The sequence below is a fragment of the Alexandromys fortis genome, unplaced genomic scaffold, assembly GCF_014885135.2.
Source record: "Alexandromys fortis isolate MF-2015 unplaced genomic scaffold, M_Fortis_MF-2015_v1.1 scaffold_18, whole genome shotgun sequence".
In the NCBI taxonomy this organism is placed as follows: domain Eukaryota; kingdom Metazoa; phylum Chordata; class Mammalia; order Rodentia; family Cricetidae; genus Alexandromys; species Alexandromys fortis.
The window spans coordinates 18,290,034-18,314,931 of NW_026067897.1; the positions used below are offsets into that span (position 1 = coordinate 18,290,034).

The 24,898-nt window shown below is 46.3% G+C and overlaps 2 protein-coding genes across 2 annotated transcripts in view; both read right to left on the reverse strand.

Annotated features, from left to right (window-relative positions):
* Fsd1l (fibronectin type III and SPRY domain containing 1 like) overlaps positions 1–1,501 on the reverse strand; it is a 62,419-nt gene extending 60,918 nt beyond the window's left edge. The window contains exon 1 of the mRNA XM_050164813.1: positions 1,332–1,501. Coding sequence (XP_050020770.1) covers positions 1,332–1,346 — 15 coding nt within the window. The 5' untranslated portion in view covers positions 1,347–1,501. The remainder of the gene's footprint in view (positions 1–1,331) is intronic.
* A 7,135-nt stretch (positions 1,502–8,636) lies between these two features.
* Positions 8,637–24,898, reverse strand: part of Slc44a1 (solute carrier family 44 member 1) — a 149,839-nt gene continuing 133,577 nt past the window's right edge. The window contains exon 16 of the mRNA XM_050164808.1: positions 8,637–9,521. Within this exon, the coding sequence (XP_050020765.1) occupies positions 9,507–9,521 (15 nt within the window). The 3' untranslated portion in view covers positions 8,637–9,506. The remainder of the gene's footprint in view (positions 9,522–24,898) is intronic.

Below are 24,898 nucleotides of genomic sequence, written 5' to 3' on the forward strand. Positions count from 1 at the left end.
ACAGATGACAAGACAGACTTATTGGTGACCTGCTCTGTAGACATAGCTAGCAAATGCACCGTACCCTGCACCTCACCTTTCTGGATTCCCAAGTTACCTGCTCTTCCGGTTGACCTTTGCTAATGCCCATTCAAATGCCACATGCCTTTCCTCTAATATGCCTTGCGACGTCTCACACGCTTCGGCGGAGAATGTCTTAAAGTTATACATATTCAAAATATACAAAATTTGTCATATATTCTAAGTATCTTTAAAAAGATATCAGAGTAATAATTCTGGAGATAATAATCGGATATATACCCAAATGGGTTTCAAGGCAAGCACACACAATGGAATCACAAACACGACTGTTAAATACTGCAATAGTAAAAGCTTGATGCATCATGTTATTCACGCCCCACATCGCCAGCAACTCCTCAAGAAGGCGAATCCAGTTCAAAATTGCACAGTTGTGCTATAAGCCTTTTCTGCACTTTCTATTCAAATAAAAAAAAAAAAGGCTTCTTAGATGTGCCCTTGTTTTCCCTGCTGCATTATTAATAACACTTTTTTCCCTTCCCTATACCGGAGTATATTTCAATTACACTATAACCTAACAAAGAGAGTAGGGTGGTTTACTTTTCTATACAGGGATTATGATTTGAACGTTAAAAATTCAATTGCAATCGTATTCAATACACTGGCTATATTCTTCAAGTATTTTACTTAATCAATAAGGCTACTCTGTAGATCTTTCCTTAACTTGTTCTCAAAGTGTTAAACATTCCACAAGACCACTAGGTAACTGTGACCAGCTACACCAACTGGCGGGCGAGGGTGGGGCAGCTGACAACTGTCTTTTTCCTCAATCAGGCAAACACTGAGATCTGCTTATAAATAAGCCACGAGCAAGGCGGTGGGCAGCGGTACAAAGGAGATTCGGTCCCCGGACCTACAGAGCAGGGACCATGCCCAAGAGAAGCAAAAGGACACCAGCTCTGGAGCCGGCGAGGAGGCCCCCACGCGAGGCAGAGCCAGGACACGCCTGCCGAGGAGGGACCCACCCTGGGAGCACGCTGCGGGCTGCGGGAAGAAAAGGGCCTAGCGTCCGCAGAGAGCGGCGGGGACCCCCGTGCGGCACGTGGGTTCCTCCCCGCAGTCCCCGCCCGAAGCCAAGTGCTGGACAGAGGTCGGCCTGGGTCACGGGCGAGGCCCCTGCAACCCGCGGGCTCCCGGGACAGGTCGGGTCGGCTCGGGTGGGTCCCAGGTCCCAGGCCCGGCCTCGCCCTCCACCGCCGAGCCCCGCGCGCCCCGCCCACCCACCCGGCCGGGCGCCCTGGCCCCCCGCTTACTTTCTGCGAGTCCATGGCGAGGGACTAAGCCCTCCGGGCCGATCCTGTCACCGGAACCCAGTGAGGAACCTGAGGAGCCTTTGAGACCCGCTACCTACGTCCGCCGCCTGCCCGGTCCCGTCCCGCAGAGGTCCCGCCCGTCCGCGCCCAACCCGCGCGCGCACCGCTGCCGAGCCGCGGTTGCCAGGGTGAAAGGGAGGCTCGCGGCAGGGCGGGGTGCGAGCGCGCCACGCATGCGCATGCGCGCGCTGGGCCACCCGCACCCTTGGAGGATAAAGCGCTGCCTGTCCGCCTGCGCCTTCCTTCTACAGCTGCGTCCCTGCTGGCATCCCTTTTCCTGTGCCATCGCTGCTGTCCTTGCAATGAACCATTGGGCACCTAGCAGCCAAGCCTGTGCGGAGGGCCCGGGAGCTAGCTCTGCCCAGGATGCGCCTCGCACCTACAGCATCTCTCCACCTGCCCTTGGAGGGGCAGTCGGGATTGGTCAGGCCCAGGTATCCAGCAGGAGGAAGTACGCTGGAATGAGAGGCAGCGGAAATGTGGGGAAAGGTCTTGAGCGGGAATGATGGAAACCTGAAAGAGATCCAGGACAAGGAGTAGGAGGAAGTTACAGAATGTGGGTATGGGACTATATGGACTTTATGGCCTGGCCGCCCCTGCTCCTCCTGAGCAAGACTTTCTCCGTGATCCTGTATCATCGATAAAATAAAAAAAAGAGGAGGAGGAGGAGGAGGAGGAGGAGGAGGAGGAGGAGGAGGAGGAGGAGGAGGAGGAGGAGGAAGAAGAAGAAGAAGAAGAAGAAGAAGAAGAAGAAGAAGAAGAAGAAAGAAAGAAGGAAGGAAAGAAGGAAGGAATGTGGGCCTTGCCAATGACTGTGCAGATTAAATACTGTGTCAGAACTGCCCAAGACACAGCGCCTAAGTAAATGACAGTGAGACAACAAATTAAAATCTGGTCAGCACGGCCGGAGCAGGCAATGAAGATTCTAGAAAGCTTGGGATGAAGACAGGAGGCTTGAAAAGGTTCTCCAGAGAGACAGGCTTCATATCCATTTAGGTGACTCGAGAAAAAAAAAATTTCATCTGGGCATCCACATACCAAAGGAATAAAGGAGAAATGATTATTGAGTATTAAGTAGCAGTTCTACGGCGGTTCTCAAAGAACTTACGCTCCAGTCTGGGAAATGACAACAAGAAACCATGAGGCTGTTAGAAAAGAAAGTCTGTAAGAGAATCAGGGAGGGGCGTGGGTGGGTGGATAAAGCTCTTGAGTGGCAAGAGCGAGGATCAGAGTTTATATACCCAGAAACTGGTACCCACATAAAAGCCAAGCAACCACAAACACACTGACACACAGGTGCCCCTGTTCATGTGCCCCCACATTGGAATACACTGACGTACAGCACACACACACACACACACACACACACACATGTGAAACCATTTCACAAAGGAAATTTCACAAGGCAAATGGAAGAAATAAAGTCAACAAATAAATTGCATGGAGTTAACGGGCTCCGAATAAGTCGGGTTCAGTTTCCTGCCATTACTCCACAATGACCTGGGTGAGAGTTACGAAATGGTCTGAGGAGGCATATCTAGTCGGAAGAACAGTAAGAACCAAGGCCTTGAAGAGGCGTGAGCGTTTTTGAGGAATCATACTTACATTGCGATGTTATAATTATGTCTTTACCAGAGCCTTTCCAACTATATTGTGACTTCTTAAAACCAAATGTCTTTTTACCGTACCTGTATCCGAAAGGGCAGGGGACAGCCCAAAGACCCCTTCTGCATGGAACAGAAAGAAATGTAAGGAAAGGGATAGAAGACACAAAGGAAAAAATGGTTTCATTCTGGCCAGGTAGACAATAACTGGAAGCCTGGGACTGAGGAGAGCATACAGACAACTTCATCCTGCCAGCTGAAAGGAGGAGTGGCATCGGTCTTTCTGAGAAGCCCCCTCTTGGTATTAAGGGACGCTACTATCCATACTGCCCACCCCCATTACTTGGAGAGCAGTGACAGAAGCCAGGCGTCCACCCATCAACCCAGTGCTGGTAGTTCCAGGGGCCGCTCTGAACACTAGAGCTGAGTCATTTTCTATGGGCGAGAGATGAAGCCTGCAGACAGGAGGACATCGGAGGTCAAACCACTGCCCTTGATTGACACCGTGGACCCAGGATGAAGGGAAGGAAAGAGCATTTGGTCTCATCTCCAAAGCTTCACCTCACTCCTGCCACAGGGGAGCCCCTCGGCACTTTTTGAGTGACGCCACTACCAAAGGAGGAATAGAGAGGGTTCTGAACAGTCGCCCTGAAATGTGATCTCCCAGACTGTCACAGAACCACACCTTAGGAGCTCATTTCTGGCTTCTTGCCCTAGTTTCTGTAGCTCTTTCCCTTCGGGCCAGCCAAGCAGCCTGTGGATTTTGACAACAGCTGTACCCCATTTGACCCCATGCTCTGATGAGCAGTGCATCAGTATACCTACCCTATTTGACTTCTGCCCTCAGCAGACCTCTGGTACCGCTTGTCTGGCTCCTCAGCACAGCTCATCCGGGACCATTTGCTGACCTCATTCTCAGTGGTCAGCTCCTTAGGGCTGTGATTTGTGGCCCTCCAGTCTACATAGTTGTTGCAATACTTTTCCCTCGCATGCTGGGGTCGTGAGGCTACAAGCTCACCCACTTGCTGTGACTTGGCACCCCAGGCTTTTCGTGTGATTATCTTTGCATAGCAAATCCGGTGAGGTTTTAAGTAAGGCAGGCTTCATTTTAAAGCAGTTGTCCTTAAAACTTGACCCCAGGACTAACTGCATAGGTATTATCTGATAACTTCTTAGACGTGCGCATTCACAGTCCTTATCCTCAGAAACTCCGGGGTCAGGTCCCGTAAAGCCATTTTAGCAAGTCCTCCAGATGGCACTACTGCACACTGGCATCTGTGAACCACTGACGGGAGAGGAAGTCTATTGCTCTTTAAAGGTGGGGAGGGACAGGGGAAACTGCAGCGCTGGCTCAGCACTTAGGAGCTCTAGTTGTTCTCCCAAAGGACCTCAGTCCAGTTCCCAGCACCCATATGGCAGCTCACACCTGTCTGGAATGTCAGATCTAGGTGATTGGATGCCCACGGGCACCAGACACTGAGGTACACATGCATACAGTAGGCAAAACACTTACACATATATGATAAAAATAAAAAGTTTGAAAAGTAAAAAGGCTGGTAAGATTTAGTTGTGAAAAATGCTTGCCACCCATGCATGGTGCTGGGAGTGGTGGCATGTCTGTAATCCCAACCCTTGGGGAGCAGAGATAAGAGGGCACCAGGGACTCGCCGCCCACTCAGCCTAGCCTTATCAGCAAGAGTTAGGACCTGAGCTTGTCTCAAATTTTAACTGGAGAGCAATGGAGCAGGATGCCTGATATTAACCTTTGGCATCCACAGGCAGGTGCACACAAACGCACATGTACATGTTGTACCTGTACACACATGTTGCACACAAACATGGTACACACACAGAGGAACAACAGAGGGGTAATAATATATATTGTTTCCAGACCGGAGTTCATGGCTCTGAAAAGACGCCCATCTCGTCCTGATTATTTGATTGACGTTTCTGGCCTTTGCTGACCTGCTTGCTTTCTGATGAAACTCCAAGGCAGGATGGTCTCATGGTTGACATGGCTAACGTCCAGCAAAACCGTCCTACTCCAAACCAGGTTCTTTGTCCTCTGAGAGATGCTAGGCTCTCCGTGCAGGCCTGAGCTTCCTCATGAGTTCTGGCGGGTGGGGAGGATTTCTTGATCTCCACGTCTCTGACAACCTTCCCCTTCCAGGCTCAGTCTAGCTGTGTCCGCAGGGACCATCAACTACCTACATTTGAATCCTGACCTGCTGCCTGCCAGCTCTCTAGTCATCATCAAGCCCTTGTCTTCACTGAGGTTCCTTTTCCTGGTGCATAGCATAGTGACCATGTTTCCTTTGGGGGTTTAGTGGGGATTAAAGGAGACTATGGATGGGAAACGTTTGGCTGAGTGGGTCTGTAACTGGTGGTCGCTGCTATTATTGCTGCTCTACACAGCATGTCCTTCAGGGCTCCTCGTGCACAGTTATTTGTCCACTCGTGTCGTGGAGCCTTAGAACCAGTTCCCACTCCAACTCCCCTGTCTTTTCGGATACCCACCACTAGCCAGGGACTGCTCTTCGTTGAAAGCTCGAATGTTCGCCCATTGCTCCCCGGACCTAGGGTTTCACCTTTACAAACCAGCCCGGTGAGACAAGCCTCTCTAAGCTTCCATTGCATCACCTGTGAAACAGGCCTCACAGCTTCAGCACCGGGTGATGGGTGGATTACATGGAATAATCCCAGTCAAGGGATTAGCTGTGTCTGACGTGTGATAAACAGCCAAAAAGCCTTTGTATTTACCGTCATTTCTCAACCATAGAAACCCAATTTTGTGCTTCCTGCCCCCTTCTAACTAAAACACAGATTCACCCCCAAAGCCCTGGCAGCCCTAGGCACTCATGAAATGACAGCGGCTCCTACAAAAGGGAGGTTGGTTATGTATGTCCTGAAGGAGGGTACTCAGGGGAGTGGCCTAGCTCACACTTAAGAGAGCTTTAAGCCACGTAGAAAGCAGCAGGCACCAACCAGAATGGTGAAGAACCAGAAATAAGGTGAGAAGTAAAGGATGTATCAGCATTTACTTTGTCTCCTTGGGGCTGGTCCACGGCAGAAGATGTCTTCTTCAGTATAGACTCAGACTCAGCTGCTGGAAACTATAGGAAGACAGGTTTCCTCTCAACAAAATGTGTAAAGCCGGGGTCCTCAACCTTACTAATGCTGCAACCGTTTGATCACAGTTACTCAGGTTGTGCTGATCCCAAGGCTCAGGGAACATTGCGGGGGGAGGGGGGAGCAAAAGCTGGAGAGCGCTGTCTTCCGCTGTCTTCTGCTGCTCTCAAGAACTCACAGCAGGTGAGCAAGAACCTGCGCAGACCAAGCCAGGCAATGACAGCAGCGTGGACTGGAGAGGAACTCACGAGGCTCTGCTCCAGCTCAGGAGCTTCTGGGAGCTGGTTATTGGGAGAGAAGGAGCCATGCTTCTTCAGGAGAGTGGCCTCTGGTAGGTGGTCATGTACATGCAGACATTAATAACTGGACTTAGTGGTTTTTTTTTAAAGTGTGCACACACACACACATACATACACACACACACACGCAAACACACAAAAGTGGGAGAGGGTTCGTAGGAAGAATGGGAAGGGAATTGGGAGGGGGTAGATAATCAATATATATTATATATATTTATAAAATTGTAAAATACAAAAAAATAAACAATAGGAATAAAAGAGTAACAGATCTGGTATAGACTATTTGGTAGGGAGATTCCCACCAGTGCCAATACCTAAGCAGATGTTGGGCATTTCCTTAGCAGAGCTCTCATGGGGGTATCCGGGCATTGGAAGTGTGCCAGGTAGAGCATTATTGTAGAAGAGCTGTCGTGGGGGAACTGGGCACTGGAAATATGCCTGATAGAGATAGCATCATGTGACCCCCGAGTTCCAGCATCCTACAAAACTATAGGTCCACAATTCATTCCCTCACTGACTCAACTCCATGATAGTACTTACCTTAGTGAAATTCTTCGGATTTCTCTTCCCTAGCCCAGCCCCACCCCCCCCCCCCCCCCTTACTGCAAGAGACCCTGCTACCTCCTGGAAGAGAGATTACTAGCTTAAAAACTTGACTTGGATGTTTCTGTGTCACAAAACTTCCTCCGTGTGCGCTGGCCTGCTTCACACTAGGCACTGAGGATGAAGCCTGGAAGGCACAGGTGTTTCCAGTGTACCCTGCCCTGGCCCTGGACTTGCTTCTGGACTCAGGTTCGGGGGAACAACTATGAACAAAGTCAATTATCTCCCCACCCATCTCTTCATTAAAGGAGCTCTCCCCAGGTTGCTGGCCCCCTGCCAGTTCTCTCCGGCACAAAGGGAAGGCTCATTGCTGTCAGTAACAGCATTGCCCTGCTCCCCTCTCCCTCTGAAGAGACTCTGAAATGACATGAGTCAGGTAGAGCCTAAGGGCGTAAAATGCCACCGTGCACTACTGATTGTACTTATTTGGTTAATTACCCAAACCCCAGTGCTCCACTATCTAAAACAAAACCCAGCTTGCAAGCACTAGCTGTTGGCTAGGACAATCTCTTATCTTCTCTATACCCCCAATTTGTCATTTGTAGGATGGATGTATAACAGCATCCCCTTGATAGGTACGGCATTTAGACTGATGCTTAACATGTAGGAAATACATAATGCAGGTTACCTATATGTTATTATTTTCTAAAAGAAACCATTTTCCTAAGTACAGCCCCAGAGTGAGAATAAGAGAGAGACAAAGACAGAGAAAGAAAGAGGGAGGGAGGGACGGAGAGAGAGAGATCCTTTGTCCTCTCTAATATGTGAGCATATGTGGAAAGGTGGCTGTCTATGAACCAGAAAACAGTTCTCAACCAGACACTGAAGCTACTGCCAGCTCATAGATCTTGTGTTTTCTAGTGTTACAAACTGGGAAAACTGGCTCTGTTGTTTCTAAGCTGTGCAGTCTATGGTATTGTGTTACAGTCGCCTGAAAAGACTAAGATCAATACCTGCAAGTATTATGTATTTTGCTTTTTGCTTTCATGGATGTGACTCAAAGACAAATACATGAGCTTTGAAATAATACTCAATTTAGAATGATTTCTTCATGGCTTTCAAACAAAAGGAGATGGGAAGAGAGATGACTAGAGATCCAGTTGGTTTCTAAATTCCAAGTCAAGGCGTTGGGACTGTCGTATGTTGTATATGGGGCGGCCCCTGCAAGGCTGTGAACAGAGAGAGACCTTGGAACCTCCTGTAGCAAGGGGCTTAGGAAGAACAGGGGTGGGAGAATTCTGAAATGAGGAGTCCACTGGGGTCCCAAAGACACAGTTTTCATCCTTCTGCCCCCTACAACCTTTTGCTAATTCTATCAGGTACAGCCTGACAATCCCTGCCCATCACTACCATATCTACCACCATGCCATCGTTAGAACACAGTGATGTGTACGCAGTATCAAGCTTTAATTTTTCAGTCAAGGGAAAACTATAATAAATTGGTCTTAATGAAAACTGTGGGCTTCTTTTCTAAATCATCTAAGCCAGGGGTCACAGACTCTCTGCAAGGACAATGTGGTCAATATTTTGGGCACTGAAGACCATAAAGTCTTTGATACAATTCTGTACCTCAGCCAGTACAGAAAGAAAGGAGTCATAGACATAAAGGATGTGGCTGTGTTCCCATAAAATTTTATTTACAAAAATAGGTGAGGACAGGCAGATTTGACCCATGGGCCATAAAAGAACAGTCTTATTTTGCTTAGAAAATAATTCTGTGATTCTTCTGTGCTTCTAAAGCGCCCCCCCCAGACTCCTCCCATGCACATACAGCACCATCCCCACCCCAATTCGGGGACCAGGTGTGATATTCATAAGGATACTATAGGGCAGTTATCTCTGTAGCAGTAATGAGCAAAGCATAGTGTTATAACGGAGGGACTCTGGACTGGAATACGCATCCTATCAGCTGTGTGATCTTACTCACAGCACACACTCCTTCTTGAGTATCTCATTCCTCATGATCAAAATGTCAATAGTTCGTATAAACTTATAGGGCTCCGTGAGGATTCAGTATTATGTAGGACACCCATCCCAATGCCTGGCATGCAGCAGGGCCCCAGTAATAGCAGTTATTAGCCCACATCAACTCTATAAATAGCAGAATCAGAGAGGAAAAGCCCAGGATGAATGCAGAGAATTCCCGCGTGAGTCTGACTTTCGGGCCAGCGCTCACTAGATGGGAAGCAGGACTCGTCTCTCAAACGTTACAAGGCCGAAGGCTGGGAGAGAAAGCAACATGAAGTATGAAGATGTGGTTGCAAGGCAGATTACTATCAAATGCTTCTGATTAATCATTCATTAGCCACCCCCCTCGTGGCAAATCCATTTGGCTGTTCGAGGCTGGAGAACCTTCTTGATCGCTGCTATTGAAGTAATGAGATCCCTCTCTTCCTCCCAGACTCAGCAGCTGCTGAGTGGGAGAGATCCTGGAACAAACAGCCTCCTCTGAGTCCATTCTTCCAGTCTCCAGGGACGCGTCACCTTTTCCTCAGCTGAAAAGTAAACACATCAAGAGAATGAGTGTTTCTTTACTTGGAGAAGGGAACACAAGAAGAAGCAATCAATATCCCGAGATAAATAACGTGGGATAATCTTTAGACGTTATGAAATATCAATGAGGCTGGAAATAGTCACACAGGAGACAATCAATGGGAAGAATGTTTGTAACACCCTGGGTCCAAATTTGAATTGTACCTCTTTATCAGCTGTGATTTACGAGCAAGCTCTTTATCCTTTGTGCCTACAGTTCCCTAAGGGAAATAAGGCAATGGTGAGGAGGAGTTGCTGTGTTAAGTTGTCAGCTTGACAGGCTCTGAGATCGCCTGGGAGGCAAGTCTCCAGGCACACCTGTAACGGATTATAAAGCCCTGGCTATGCCTGCCAACGGATTATTTTAGCTGAGGTCGCACTAAAAGCGGGTGGTATCACTCCTTCCTCTAGGGTCCTGCAACTGTAGAAAAAAGGAAAGTAGCTGCCCATAGGCGTTCATTACGCTCTCCTTCCTGACTGTGGATGCAATGTGGCCAACCATGATAGCATAGACCCTGTACTGGGAGCAAAAAGGAATCGATGCTGCTGCGGTGGTGGTGGTGGTGGTGGTGAGAATTAGCAGTGCTGGGGACAGTTCCTGATACATGCTGGGGCTGCTGGACCCATCTTTCCCATTGCTGGAATGACCAGTATTCTTCAACAAGGAGGTTTTTAGAAGCCCTATCGAGACAAACCTATGAGTTCAATTCAAAGCTAAACTGCCAAACCTGGAACTGAAATAAAAATGTGGCCTTTTCAAGCCTGTAATTGTTAGCAGAGGGACAGGCCAGACTGTGGTAATGCGTGTTGCAGTTTATGAAGTCCTTCAGACAGTAAGTGAGGAATGAGCTGCGAAGAATGCCACCGTGGTGCTGAAAAGAATTAGCTTATCCTCAGGAAATGCACGCTGAAGGATGGAGGATGGAAGGGCTTAGATCAGTGGTTATCAGTCTGGGGTCATAACCCTTTCACAGGGGTTGCCTAGGACAATCAGAAAACACAGGTATTTACATCACGGTTCATAAAAGTAGCAAAATTACAGTTATGAAGTAGCAATGAAAATAATTATGGTTGGGGGTCACCACAACATGAGGTCGTAGCATTAGAAAGGTTGAGGACCACGGACCTAGGGGTATGCACAAATTATGCAGAAAACAGAGGCATGAAATGGTCCATGTATCTCTCTCTCTGTGTGGATTGTAGTGTATGCATTGTTGTGGTCTGTGATGTGTGTGGGTGTGTAAAGGGGCATATGTGCTGTGGTCTGTGTTGTCTGTGTGATGTTTATGTGGTGTATATGTATAAAGAGATATATATGCTGTGGTGTGTGTTGTCTGTGTATGTGGTATACGTTGTGGTGTGTGTGAATGTGGTATGTATTGTGGTGTGTGTGTGTGTGTGTGTGTGTGTGTGTGTGTGTGTATGTACATAAGAAAGGGTAGAGAGTGACCGTGCAGGTGGACCCTGTTCACAATAGGCACAGGCTGTTGGACAATGAGAACCTGCTGTTTTTGGTAGCATTCTTATTTTTACATTCTCTCTATACATTTGAAATGATTTCTGGGGGTCTTCGGGACTGGGCATGCGGTTCTGAAAGAGTGCTTGCCTAGCATATTCAAGAAACAGGGTTCTATCCACAGTGCTGGGGTGGGGGGAAGCCTTTAAAATCCATTAGGATAAATCAATGGAAGAGGCCTACTTGAAAATTGTGGACTCGGTTTAACACTCAAGCACGCACAGGGCTAACGCAGGACAAGCAGAAATGGTAAGACAGTCCTGACCACAGCATACAGGGGGGTTGGGTTTGGAAAAAGAAGATAGGACGTAGCTTTAAGATTCATTAAAGGTACCGGGCGGTGGTGGCGCACACCTTTAATCCCAGCACTCGGGAGGCAGAGGCAGGCGGATCTCTGTGAGTTCGAGACCAGCCTGGTCTACAAGAGCTAGTTCCAGGACAGGCTCCAAAGCCACAGAGAAACCCTGTCTCGAAAAACCAAAAAAAACACTCCCTTCCCCAAAAGAAAAGATTCATTAAAGGTGTGTAAGATCTCCAGATAGACCAGTCTCTATGTTAGGCTCCGCTCTCCCCAGGACCTGAGCCAGGCAGCAGGAGGCATGGAGAACAGCATCTCACTCAGGGTTTCAGTCAGGAGATTTTAGCTTCACATTCCAGCTACTGCCTCTCTGCTGATGTGCCTATCTCAGAATCCTTCCCAATTTCACTGTATTTGGCAAATGGAAAATCAAACAAACCCCTGGAGCACTGATTTTATGACCCCCGTTCCTCTCTCAAGAAATCGCAAGGCTCCTTGGGTCCTCTAAACTTCGCTGCTCATCAGTTCCACGCTTGTGGTCTCGTATGCTGGGACACGCAGCTTCGACTTTCACGATCTTTCCCCTACTGCTGAAAGTAAGGCTTCCTAAAATTAGACTGACACCCAATACTGATGATGCTTAGTTAAGGTCACAGAGCACAGACAGGTGGCTTAGCTAAACTGGGGATTTGTCTGAGATTGAGAGAAAACTGTCTTTCTACTACAGTAGTTTAGACTTCCACTTGAGAGCAGTTTTAAATCTTTAGAAAAGGGACATAAGCAGCAGTTTTCATTACCCGCCACCTAACTTTTCCCATTGTCACACCTCGGAACTCTGTGGTATGTTTGTCACGGCTCCTGATGGAGCAGGTAGACAGCTACTGACTGTATGTCATGCTTTATTGAGATTCGCTAATTCTCACCATGTCCTTTTCTGTACCAAGAGCCCATCCAGGAAACTATATTTCATGTAGCTTCCCTCCTTTAAATTTAAGATAGTTAGAAAGCCAAATGCCACTCTTAAAAATACTACATAATCTGATCATGATTGGATGACACTTTGATGCTATCTTTCCTACAATCCTCGAACATGAAAAAATACCCAATATAACCAGTTGGCCCCAAGGATGAATAAGAGCGGGCATAGTAAGACTGAGCTACCAGTTCCATTGGAAGGCAGAACAACTTTTCTAGACTCAAATTTCAAGACTCCATCTAATAGGTTGCTTATGAGAAAGTTTTGCTTCCTATATAGTTTAGAAGAATGAGTTAGTCAGTCTGCCTGTCTGTCTATCTACTATCTATCTATCTATCTATCTATCTATCTATCTATCTATCTATCTTTTTTGAGATAGAGATTTGTTAGGTGGCCAAGGCTGACCTTGAACTCACTATGTATCCTAGGGAGGTCTCTAACTCTTGTTCTTCCTGGAACTGTTTTTAAAACTTGGAATTTGAAAGAGAACAAAAAGATGGGATATATAGGAGGGGTTGGATATGGGGTAAGGGAAAATGATGCAATTATAATCTCAAAAGATTTTGTGCATAGTGGTGCATGCCTTTAACCTAAACACCTGAGAAGCAGGAAGATCAAAAATTGGAGGCCAAAAGAGGTCCCATGGACATTGCAGGCTAGTGACAATGCTATTGGTTACTCAAAAATTAACAAAAACAAAAACAAAAACAAAAAAAACTGGTGGTAAGGCCCTATTGCTGAAGACAGCATTCACTTATGTCATCAAATATGGAAAAGTCAAGGTGGTTCCCAGCTATACACTTCACTCCTATTGTGGTCCTGGAACTTGGAGGCTGCTAACCTCAGTCTAATGGGTGCCCTGTGCGATGCACTTCAGCAGCTCAATGGCTAAGCAATCCCAAGGGAGCTGAGGGAAGCCTGGTACTGCCCCGCACAGCTCAGTTGATCAAGCAGTTATAGCCAACAGCACAACTGAGCTGATCTAGAAGGGAACAAACCAACTCTGAGGGTAGTGCTGCTACCTGAGCTAAGTACTTGCTCGTTTCAGGCACACATGGGACTGGGTGGTGCCTGTGAGATCAAGAAACCATACCCTCCCAACCCCGGGCCAATCTGTGTAATGGTTTCAGCTTAGCCTGCATTATTGAAAATATGCAAGGAAAGACATTGGAGAGAAGATGTCACTGCACCTGATGTCACATTAGATTAGTGCACTGTCCCCAAGCCCACTCCTTGAGTGAACCCAAGCAGCCTGCTCATGCAGCCATACTTCTACGGAGGGCGTATTGAACCCATCACAGTGACTTCCTGGTCCAGCCACAGCTTTGCCTCTATTACCAATGACAGTCGCTAAGGCTTGTGTTTTGGACATCTAACAGCCTTGCTAGCAGTCACCATGGTTACGCTACCAGGGGAAGTGTGTCCCCTCTGCCTCTGAGGCATTTCCATTGCAAAATGCCTGGCACAACCAACCTTTCAGCCCTGGCTGACAAGGAGTCTAGGAGCCAGGATGATCTGCTGCTGTTCTTTGTGTAGATGTAGAGAGACTTGTGTAGAGGTCCAGTGTGGTTGTTGCAAGAATGAAAGTGGTCAGATTGGTTATTTTACCGAAAGTCTTTTTGCCAAGTAAGTTTGAGCAGCAAGAGAAGGCCCAATAGATGATAATTATGGCATCAAATTACCCCATCAGTGTCTTTGCTTATTTACAGAAATGAACACTGGAGTGCAAACATGATAAACTTGAGCTTATCATTAAGATTGCTCCTGACGTTTAACATATTTTAAGTTTTTTTTTGGGGGGGGGGAGATAATTACTCATATATCCCAGGTCGCCATGTGCCATCACCCTGGTTTATACAGCACTGGGAATTGAGCTTTGTGCTGTTAGACAAACACTCTGCCCACTGAGCCACATCTTCAGTGCCCAATTTAAAAAATCCTTAACAACATTCAGTGGCCATAATGAGGCAGATGCCCCTGACTGGTCTATTTTGACTGAAGCAACTAGGATCACTTTATACACTCACTGGGCATTCATTTTCCTCTCTGAGGTGCCTGTTCAAATCTTTCATCAAACTAGGTTCTCCGCCCTTTCCTTATCCAGCTGCGCATATTGCCTCTATATTTTCAATGTTTTTTTTTTTTACCAAAAATACATTTTTCTAAGTATTTTTCTACATCTTACCTCTTTTCAATGTTTTTTTAAAAATAGATATCATTAGAAATTTTAGTTTTCATGATATCATAAGGAAGTCTCAAAGCAATTTCAAGAGGAATTGACCTAGAAGCCTACCTTTCTGATATAGATATAATCAACTGTACAGGACAGTGAACATCTGTTCCAGAGTTCAAGACTGGACCTCTTGTGCCAGCTGTCCTCCACACCGAACATTAGCAGACACAAAGTTTACCGTGCTATTTTAAGATCGTTGGCACCAGGAAACAGGAAGGGGGATGACAAGAGGGAGAACAGCCTAGGTGTTGGGACAGATCATGTCACAGGGAAGACTGTAGGGCAGTTTCTTGGCCATGCAATCATTGTTCTTATGCCTCCTCATTAGGCCCCCTGTGTGTTAATAATCTAACGTCACAGGGAGCAAGATTCTATACTCCTGTAGATGTCACCCTTCAACAAAGCAGATCAGAAAGTCAGAATATGTTATTGTACCCAAAGAAGGTTTATTGCCTTTATCAAGGAGTGGCCTGGAGATGAAATTGGCCTACTAGCTAATTATTTACAGAGAAAGGGATTAACAATTCAAATGCTAAAAACTAGATCCACCATTCAACTGTTTAACTAGTTAACAATTCTATATAGTTACCTTGCCGTCTTTGGTAATTTTGCTGCAGTTTATGTTAGATGCACGCTAGGAAGTTAAAAAAAATATCTTCCTACTGTGTACGCTAGAACAGGGCTTGCATTGGAAGGTGCTGAGAAGGTTGTGGAAGGTTACACTGCCACCTGCTCGTGCCAGGCGACAAGTAAGAATTGTGGGTCAAGGTGCCACTCTGCTCCAGGAACTTGCCAGAGAATAAAACCTACTCACTTCCCCGCATCACACCGAAAGACCAGTCCAGAGACAGAAAGCAGTGGAAGACAGCTGTGTGTGTAGAAAGACAGCCAGAGGGCCATGTGCTCTAACTCTGATGGGGTGCCAAGACCATTCAGTGAAGAAGAGTCTTTCAAGAGAGAGGGCTGGAGCAGCTGGATCTCAACACAGAAAAGCAGTGAGCGTCACACCTCCTCTTGACAGGTCAAAGACTTCTGGAAACACAGGAGTGAAACTGTAAACTCTCAGATGAAAAGGGAGCACTGAATCTTCAACACTTTCGATTGGGCAAAATATTTGTTTATTTATATAATGACTAAAGCCTAAGAAGCCAAGGAAAGATTTTATCAATATTAAAAATATGGGCACTTCAAAGGATGTTATAAAAAAAAAGCAAAAGTGTAGTCCAGAGATTAAAAGGGTCTAGTGTTCCAGATATCTAAATAGTAAACAAACAAACAGCCACCCCAGAATCAGCAGGAAACAACTGCACTGGTTAGTCTGTGTCAATTTCACCCAAACTAGAGCCAACTGGGAAAAGGGAAGCTCAGTTGAGGAGTTGCCTTGATCCAATTGGTCTGTGGGCGTGTGGTGAGGCAATCACTGGTTAAGAACTGATGTGGTAAAGCCCACAACAACAAAATCAGCCCAGGGCATCAAATTAAACAGCATTCTCAAAATGACCAAGAAAGCTTTCTCTATTAAAAATATTCAACATCCTTAGCCATTTTGGAAATGCAAATTCAAAGTGTTTTAGGATTTTTGCGTTACCCCAGTATGAATGACAAAGAAAAAACCCACAAAGACAACACACACAGGTGTGGGCGTGGGGAAAGGGAAGCACTTACTCACTGTTGGTGGGAGTGTAAGCTGCTGAAGCACGACATTTCCTTAAAAAGCTAAATAGGCATCTACCGTATGACCCACCTATCCCACTCCCGGGCATTCTCCTATGGGGCTCCATGTTTTACTACAGAGATAGATACCTGCTCATCCATGCTTACCACTGCCCTATCCACAACAGCCAGGAAAGGGGAACAGCGTGTTTGTCCGACAGTGGATCCATGGGTCATGAATATGTGGTTCATATACAATTTGGGAGATCATACCAGATAAATGGATGGAACAGGAAATACTCATCCAGCTACATTTTTAACTATGGTTGTAATTGTTACGTTTTATTATGTAAATGACTGAAACAATCCCTTCAACCCATTCATTTACTTAGGTATAGTTGTTTATTTGTTCCCCAATTAATCCACTTAGTAATCTGCAAAGAGAGGGTGGATTTGAACTCAGGTTCTGGTAGATAATAACTATGACCTCGGCAAAGTGTCCCTTCTCCTTGCTTCTGTGTTCTCATGTATAAAGTGGGAAGAATGCCCGTCCCACACGAGTACACGAGTGGCGTATATGAAGGCGCAGGAGTTTAACCGACTCAGGAACTGTGCTCAAGAAACAGCGCTCGATGCCATTTGCTTGTTGTTAGTTTTCAAGTGGAAGCACAGACCTGAAGCTGTGCAGGCAGAGAACTTGCCGTTATCCTAGTCGGGGGAAATCACTAAAATACAATATTCAAAAGAGGCCATTAAACACATCACTTTCTTTAGAATTAAAGTGAATGTCAGTGTCATTGTAGGTCAAAACCAACAAAGAAATACACAAATGTCAACTGGGACTAACACTGCAACGAAGGCAGGCATTGCACAACGCTGTTTAATAGCTCGGACACTGCCACCTTGAGGAATTAGTGGTACATTACACCTCCCATGGAAGAGGCGATTCCGTTTTGAAGCTAAATTACAAACTGGTGAGAAGATTCACTGGGCAGGGGCACCTGTGGCCAAGGCTAAAACCTGAGTTCAATCCCTAGAACCTACACGGGGAGAGGCCCGATCTGACTCCCACAAGTTACTCTCTATCTGATCAGCCCCTCTCTAGTGCCATGGCACACGCACACACAAATAATCGATGTAATCTTAAAATTGAAAATAACACACACCTCCAGGAAACCAGGAGACGGGCATTTCTTTATGGTTTTAACTCAGTGAAGTCCAACCTGACAGCAACCTCCTCTCAAGACCACTTCCTGGAAGACTTGAGCCAGCACAGAGGGGAAACTGCAAGGCAGGAAAGTAGTGAAGAAGCGCCTAGGAACCGAAGGCACTAAGGGAGATTCCTGGCGTGGTGTGAACCCAAGGAATTCACACTGATTATCCATGATGCGGCTTTCTTTTCTGAATATGGGCAAAGAATGTTCCGCAAAGTCTTATCATCTAGAACTCTGTTAATGCTTTCCTTTCTTTCTTTCTTTCTTTCTTTCTTTCTTTCTTCCTTTCTTTCTTTCCTTTTTTCTCCTCTCTCTCTCTCTCTCTCTCTCTCTCTCTCTCTCTCTCTCTTCTCTTGTTTTGTTTTCGAGACAGGGTTTCCCTGTAGCTTTGGGGCCTGCCCTAGAACTAGCGGTTGTAGACCAAGCTGGCCTCGAACTCACAGAGATCCACCAGCCTCTGTCTCCCAAGTGTGTATGCCATCACCGCCTGGCTCTAATGCTTTCTTAAGTAATTTCTTGGTCCTGGCACACTACATATTCATCTCTGAAAAGGGACCAACTGTCTTGGGACTCATAAGCATCAAAAGGGATAACATTCATAAAGAGCTCATTATAGGAGCTCTGGCCACGAACGCGTAGCTCAGAGACTGCTGGCGGGTTCTAAAGCAAGGCACACCAGTCTCACAAGGCCAGCTCATGAAATATGCATAGGTCGCATTTAACAGCCTGAGTATTTGAAACCCAGGAGAACCATTTCTAGGTGCTGTTTCACAATGAAAAATAGGAAATTTAAGGTGAGATTCCATTGAGAAGACTGACGTCTCTGGCTCTGTATGAAGTACAGGATGAGCATCAACTCTGCAACACTGGGATATGAATTACTCTACAATCTGAAACTATGGAGGGATCAGCATAATGCCACAAAGTGGAAAATTTCTCGCTTGACCTGATGTGATGGGTCATAAAGTCTGGGCACATTAAAAACACTGTAAAAAATTTGGGAGGTGACACACACATACACACACACACACACACACACACATATGGTGTACATGAAACACAAATTCTGAGTTTAGATTTTGGTCGTTTTCAAGATATTTCATTATGTATAGGTAAAATAGTCCAGGATGAAACCGGCTGGAGAGATGGCCCAGTGGTTAAGAGCATGTATTGATTTTGCAGAGGACCTGAGTTTGATTCCCAGCACCTGCATCCGGTGGCTCATAACCGTCAAAACCATCACGGGCCCAAGTATTTCTGAAAAGGGATACTCAACCCAGAGATGGTGTGGTTAAACCTTTGGGACGCCGGGTGCCTGTTTATTCACAGAGCTATGCTTTCTGTACGCCTATGTCCTTCCAAACGGATGCTGGCCACGCTTTCCTCAGCAGCATATCCGTATCCCTGTCTAGACTCCCCTAGGATAAGCACAGGTTGACTCAATTTGCCCAGCTCCCGGGCTCTTGGCAGACATATGTCTTGGGAAAAAGAGAAATGGGTGTGCAAGGAAGGGATGTGTGCATCCTAGTGCAAGAAATGTGCCCTTTTAACTTGCCTCGTGCTCCGCCACACATATCTCTGGGACAAAGTAAATGCTGTGATTAGTATTTCAAGTCCAGCACGAGGCCAGTCTTTCACAAGCAACACCAGTTACGGAAGTTCTTGACTTTTATTTAATCAGTTGTTTCAACTTCCTTTCTCTTCCTGAAGTCTAATAAAAAGCAAAATAGAACATTTGATCCCTCTCCTTTCTTCTTATATAACCCCTGGCATCCTGCAGAACGAGAAAGTATGTTTTTGTCTTGATGGGGGAGGGCTGAGGAGGGCTCTGGGGATCACGCATTTGTTCTGAGTGATAGCAGACACAGGAGTTGTCTAATTCAGTGTGTGAACGGCTGAGGAAGGGGATTCAAGGCTGGGGGCACAACAAAAAGTGCAAGGTGTACAACTCAAAGCAATCAAAGCACCAGGCCCAGGTCTCCAGCAATACATTGCCTTCCAAGAGGACTTCCAAGATGGTGGGAATCACTAAATTAATTGTTATTAATAATGAACTCATTTCTATGTGTACACTTAGACTTCCATGAAAACAAGAAGCTTCCTGGAATATATAGGGTATTCAAACTTCCGAGCTGGGGTCCCACAACTTGGAGTGTCATTTATCCAAAAGCACTTTCTCCTTGGTGTGAGCATTTCCTGAAAGGTTCTCTTTATAAAAGGACAAGGAGGAAGGCACAGTGCTCAGTCTGACCCCACGAAGCTTCTTAAACTCTGAACATACTTTAAAATCTTTCAAGTACAAATAAATCAGGGAGCTATTCCAGGCCCCTCATCATTATCCACACACACGTCAGGCCCTGTCTTGCTCCTCCCTGAGACAGGACCTTCTATTATTACTCTTCAGAAGTATCAGCTTTCTGGGCCAGCTAACACCAGAGTTCCTCATGCGCCCTTTCCTCGTGTGTGTGCTTTTTTTTTTTTCCCCCTTGGTTCTATTTTCATGGCCATGTTCACTGCCAAAAACGTGTTCAGTCACAATTTGCCAACATCTTGGCATTTGTTAGAAAATCAGGGTAGATAAACATAATAGAAGAGGTGCCATGTTGGGGTGTTCCCCAAAAGGTGATCCCTTTAAGTCAAAGATTAACTCTGAAGCAAATCTCTCGTCGTAATGTACTGTGGGCTGTTGACTCGGCTAATGAGTAGGAAGCCACAGCCTGTTAGGCAATATCTGCCAACAAGAAGGTCATGCTTGGGCAGGAGAGGCTGAGACCCTCTCCTGATTTGGGGCTGGGCCAGTCAGACACAAGCTGCTTATCTGTGTAGCTGGAAGAGCCTGGCTCATAGGCCGGAAAAGCTAGCTTTGGGGAGTCGCATCAGAGCTGTGGCCCAGGTCGGGTGTGCAAATATTGACAGGCTGGAGTCCTCTTGGATTGTGCGGCGGGGTTGGTTAACGACTGTCTGTCTGACTCCGTTCCGGAAAAACCTTGAAGTCCTTACAGAGAGATTGGGACAGGACAGCTGTCCAAAGATGAGTGCTGTTACTTAACCAATCTGTCCTAGAGGTAAGCCCAGGAGGGCAGCACAGAGCTGTGGGACAGTCACCACTATTGCAGGCCCAAGGCGGTGCACTGACTGGCCCACTGCAGAAGGGAGATGCGCTACCTAAGCTTAGTTTGGCTGATAACTCACTCCAGGCTGGACACAGCATTGTATCACCTTTTCCCCCGCTGACGCCTCGAGGCATCATTTGTTCCCTGTGCCTGTGACATGCCAGAGAGAAGTGACATGCCAGAGTGAGGGATTGGCGAGGTCCAAATTCAAATCCATCCGATTCTCATGACGCTTCTGCCCAGCCATGACAAGTGAGAGACATACACGATACTGTGAAAGCCAAGCAGGAAAGAGAGAAGACGGAACAGCTTGTCCATTCTCCAGAAAGGAGCATTGACTGTATATATGTGAGCAATTCCCACGTGAGCAACTCACCCTGTTGTGGAAACACACTCATAACCACTTATTAGTCATTTATTCATTTATTTATTATTTTATGCATATGAGTGTTTTTGCCTAGAATATATCTGTGCACCATATGCATGGCCGGTGCCCACAGAGGCCAAAAGAGGGACTTGAATCCCCTGAGACCACAGTTACAGATGGTTATGAGCCAACATGCGGATCCCGGGAATCAAACCTGGGACCTCTAGAGGAGCAGCCAGTGCTCTTAACCGCTGAGCCATTTCCAGGCCCCACTTATTATTCCTGAATGCATAAGATTAGGCCCAAAGCCATGAATTGATTTATTTCACGCCATGGATTCTAGTGGGTCTCAGTAAGGATGGATACGGGATTTCCTGGCATTTGATGGGGCTTTGATGCCAGGACAGGGAGAAGAGAAAGCACGGAATCTCTGAAATAAAAGCTATGGGAATCCATTTCTGGTAAACACTCACATCAAAGAACGCCCTGTTCCGGCACACCGGCTGCATCTAATTATCCAAAATCAGGAGATTCACTCAACGGCCTGGGAGTTTTTATGTTGAATCTGCACGAAATTCCCAACTATCAACTATAGATACAATCTTAACCAAGAGTTAATCTTAACCTGCTTAGCTGGATTTGGCTACTGTTGCATGAACAGGGGTTGCATGAACAGGGGTGGGGATGGAGGGCCGTGCTTTGTGCTGATATTCCCAAGGGATAAACAGCCCTGTTAGAAAGCATGCCATCGACTCAAACTCACTGTGGCCACGCACTGCCTATAGGAGTTAGTATATGCAGAGGGTGATGCCTGGCCTGACTCGAGGCTTCATCTCACACATGGCTTTCAGGAGGATTTTCACAGGCTCATCCACTAGCCATGTGTGCTGCCTCACACCCATATTCCTTAGTGCAAACCAGCGCACTCCTAATCTGGATGTCTGTGTGGAGTCTGCAAGAACAAAACCTTCCTGGGCCTCACCTCATCCATTCTGTTTTGCCTTGTAAAGAGAGCGCTGACTTGACTTTATGCCCTCCTCTCCCCAAAAGGTGGGCTACCCCCACCCCCAAGTACATTTCCATCTCGAAGAAGTCAAAGGACTCTTTTTCCTTTTTCTTTATCTTATCAGAAATCTTTAATGAGAAATAAAGATTGCCTTATTACTTCCCCAAAACAATCACTGGTAATTAATCCCCTAGTTAAAAAGTTGAGTACATCTTTTAGTGAAAACACCAAAGTTGGTTAGGAACACAGAATAGGAATACGTAATGTAAAAAAAAAAAAAGTCAGTAATTAATTGAAGGATAATACCCCTTAAGAATATACTAGAGATTCATTCACAAGCTAGCAAAAAGAAGACACAAATCTGAACCCTGGCATGGGGTTTTCAGGGAGGTTTAGCTGTCACTGTTAGCTTTTGAAACACCAAAGGTGTGTAATTCCAGCCTGAGTTTGTCAATTTATCACTCTCTACCAGCAGGTGTCGCCAAAGAAAAGCACATTTGCTAAAGGATGGCCCAAAGAGCCTGCTCTGACTGCAATTCCGGCCTCATCCTGTATGTTGTATGTGGAGGTTTCGGCCGAACAGCTAGCATGAATGCCCACAGTTCTCACAGTTGACTGTGCAGAAGCCTCTGGGCTGGTTTGTGTGTGCCAAGGGTTGTTAAGATGTAGATTCCTGTGCCTCTAGCTACAGAGATTCTGATTCAGCAGGTCAGAAGGGCCCCCGGGAGTCTCCATTTTAGGCATTGCCCTTTCTGTTCCCTGCATTTTCAGTATAGCGGGGGCGTATAAACATCGGTTGCTCCCTATATATTCTGAACATCGTCGTCTCATAGTCTCGACTCATAATGTAGTCAGTCAGGCTACCAAGGGACTACTTCTTTGTTCTTTAACTCATTCAACAAACATCTGTTCAGCCCTTAAACTCGCTAATAACCTATGGGTACTTGTAGAAAGTCACAAAGCTCATCCTCCGGCTTGATGAAGGGATCAATCATTACATCCAATAAACACTCAATTTTTCTCGAAGCCACACATCAAAGAGTCTGGCTGCTATCATAAGATGAAAAAGATCTTTTTCCCATAAAGGATATTTATGTATTTACAGAAATGCTGACAAAACATTAGATTCTTAACATCCAGTTTACTGGACATAAAAGCAACAATGTAGCTGGGAATGAATCTTATTACTATGGCTTCAGACACAGATTTAAAAAAATCCATTATCTGAAAGTCAAAATGCCATTGTGTTTTACTGACATGTTAACTTTATAAATAAATCCAAGTTAAGTAACAACTCTGGTAGCATAAACGGCTGGAGTGGATTGAGGAGAGAGATCCACAGTAAAGTATTCCCTGGGTAAGCCTGGGAACCTGAGTTCAAGCCCCAGAACTAAGAGGGGCTGGAGGGACGGCTTAAAGGAAAAGGGTGCCTCCTACTCTGGCAGAGGACCCCAGGTTGATTCCCATCACCCATGCTGGACAGACCACAACCTATAGCTCCAGCTCCAGGGTATCCAATGATCTCTTCCTGGATTCTGTGGGAACTTCCATTCAGGTACACAAAGCCACTCACAGATATGCACAGATGTACTTGGAAATAAAATGAAATCTTGAGAGGAGAGAGACTGTTTTATGTCAACTGGACACAAACTAAAGTCATAGGAGAGAAGGGAACCTCCACTGAGAAAATGCCTCCATAAGACTGGGCTGTGGGCAAGCCTATAGGGCATTTCTTAATTGGTGGTTCATGCGGGAGGGCCTAGCCCATTGTGGGTGGTGCTATCCCTTGGCTGGTGGTTCCAGGTGCTGTGAGAAAGTAGGCTGAGCCATGAAGGGCAAGCCAGTATGTAGCCCTTCTCCAAGGTCTCTGCATCAGCTCCTGCCTCCAGGTTCCTGCCCTGTTTGAGTTTCTGTCCTGACTTCCTTACATGATGGACTATGGATGTGGAAGTAAAGCCAAACAAACGCTTTCCTGCTCAACTTGCTTTTGGTCATGGTGTTCCATCATCGCAATAGCAATTCCAACTAAAACAGACTGCTGGGGGCTGGAGGGGTGTGGGGGGGTGATGTGGGAGGCAGGGGGAAGCAGATCACTGGGCATCTCTAGCCAGCCTGTCTGCTTCAGCTGACAATTCCAGGCCAGTGAGGTCTCTCTCAAAACACAAGATGGCAGGTATTCTGAGGAAAACATCTAAAGTTGACTCTGGCACACCACACACACACACACACACACACAAAGAGAGAGAGAGAGAGAGAGAGAGAGAGAGAGAGAGAGAGAGAGAGAGAGAAAGATGTTGCATTACTACAAATGACATACAAACAGAAATTCCATTGGGAACTTAAAATTTCCATTATATGGCTACCCAGGGAGGATGGAAGAGAATTCAGAGTTAGAAACTTTAATAAAAAGCATGCATCTAAATGCCAACCATGAGAAAACAAAACAAAACAAAACAAAAAAACCTCCACTATTCAGTGGACAAAATTCAGCATGCCCTGAGTCCTCCTGTATTTTTTTTAATTCCCTGACCGTTAGAACGTTTCTTACAGCAGCCTGGAGTTGACGGCCACTAAGGTGAACTTTTCACTCCCTGCTCAATGCTGCCAATCCCACAGCTTCTGAAGCACTCCCCAGAGGCCCAGCCCCCAGCGACACTTCCTCCCCAGAGCTAAGCCAGTCTGGGGACCGTTTCCGGTTTGAGTTTTTCTCACGTCCTGTTTGATAAATGGAAAAATGCCCGAATCGCCAACAGAAGGTCTTTTGCCGCTCAGGACTGATGAGCACAGTGTCTAAGGTAGGACTTGGTGTCTGCTGTGCCAAACAGAACCCCGCTATGGTGGCTTAAAGAAAAAAGGAATCACTGCTTCTGGAGGAAAAGTCACCAAGGCCAGACCCGGAGTGCTCTTGCGCAGATGACCTGTCTTTCAGCATTGTTATTATCAGTGTCCGGCTTGTAAGATTTC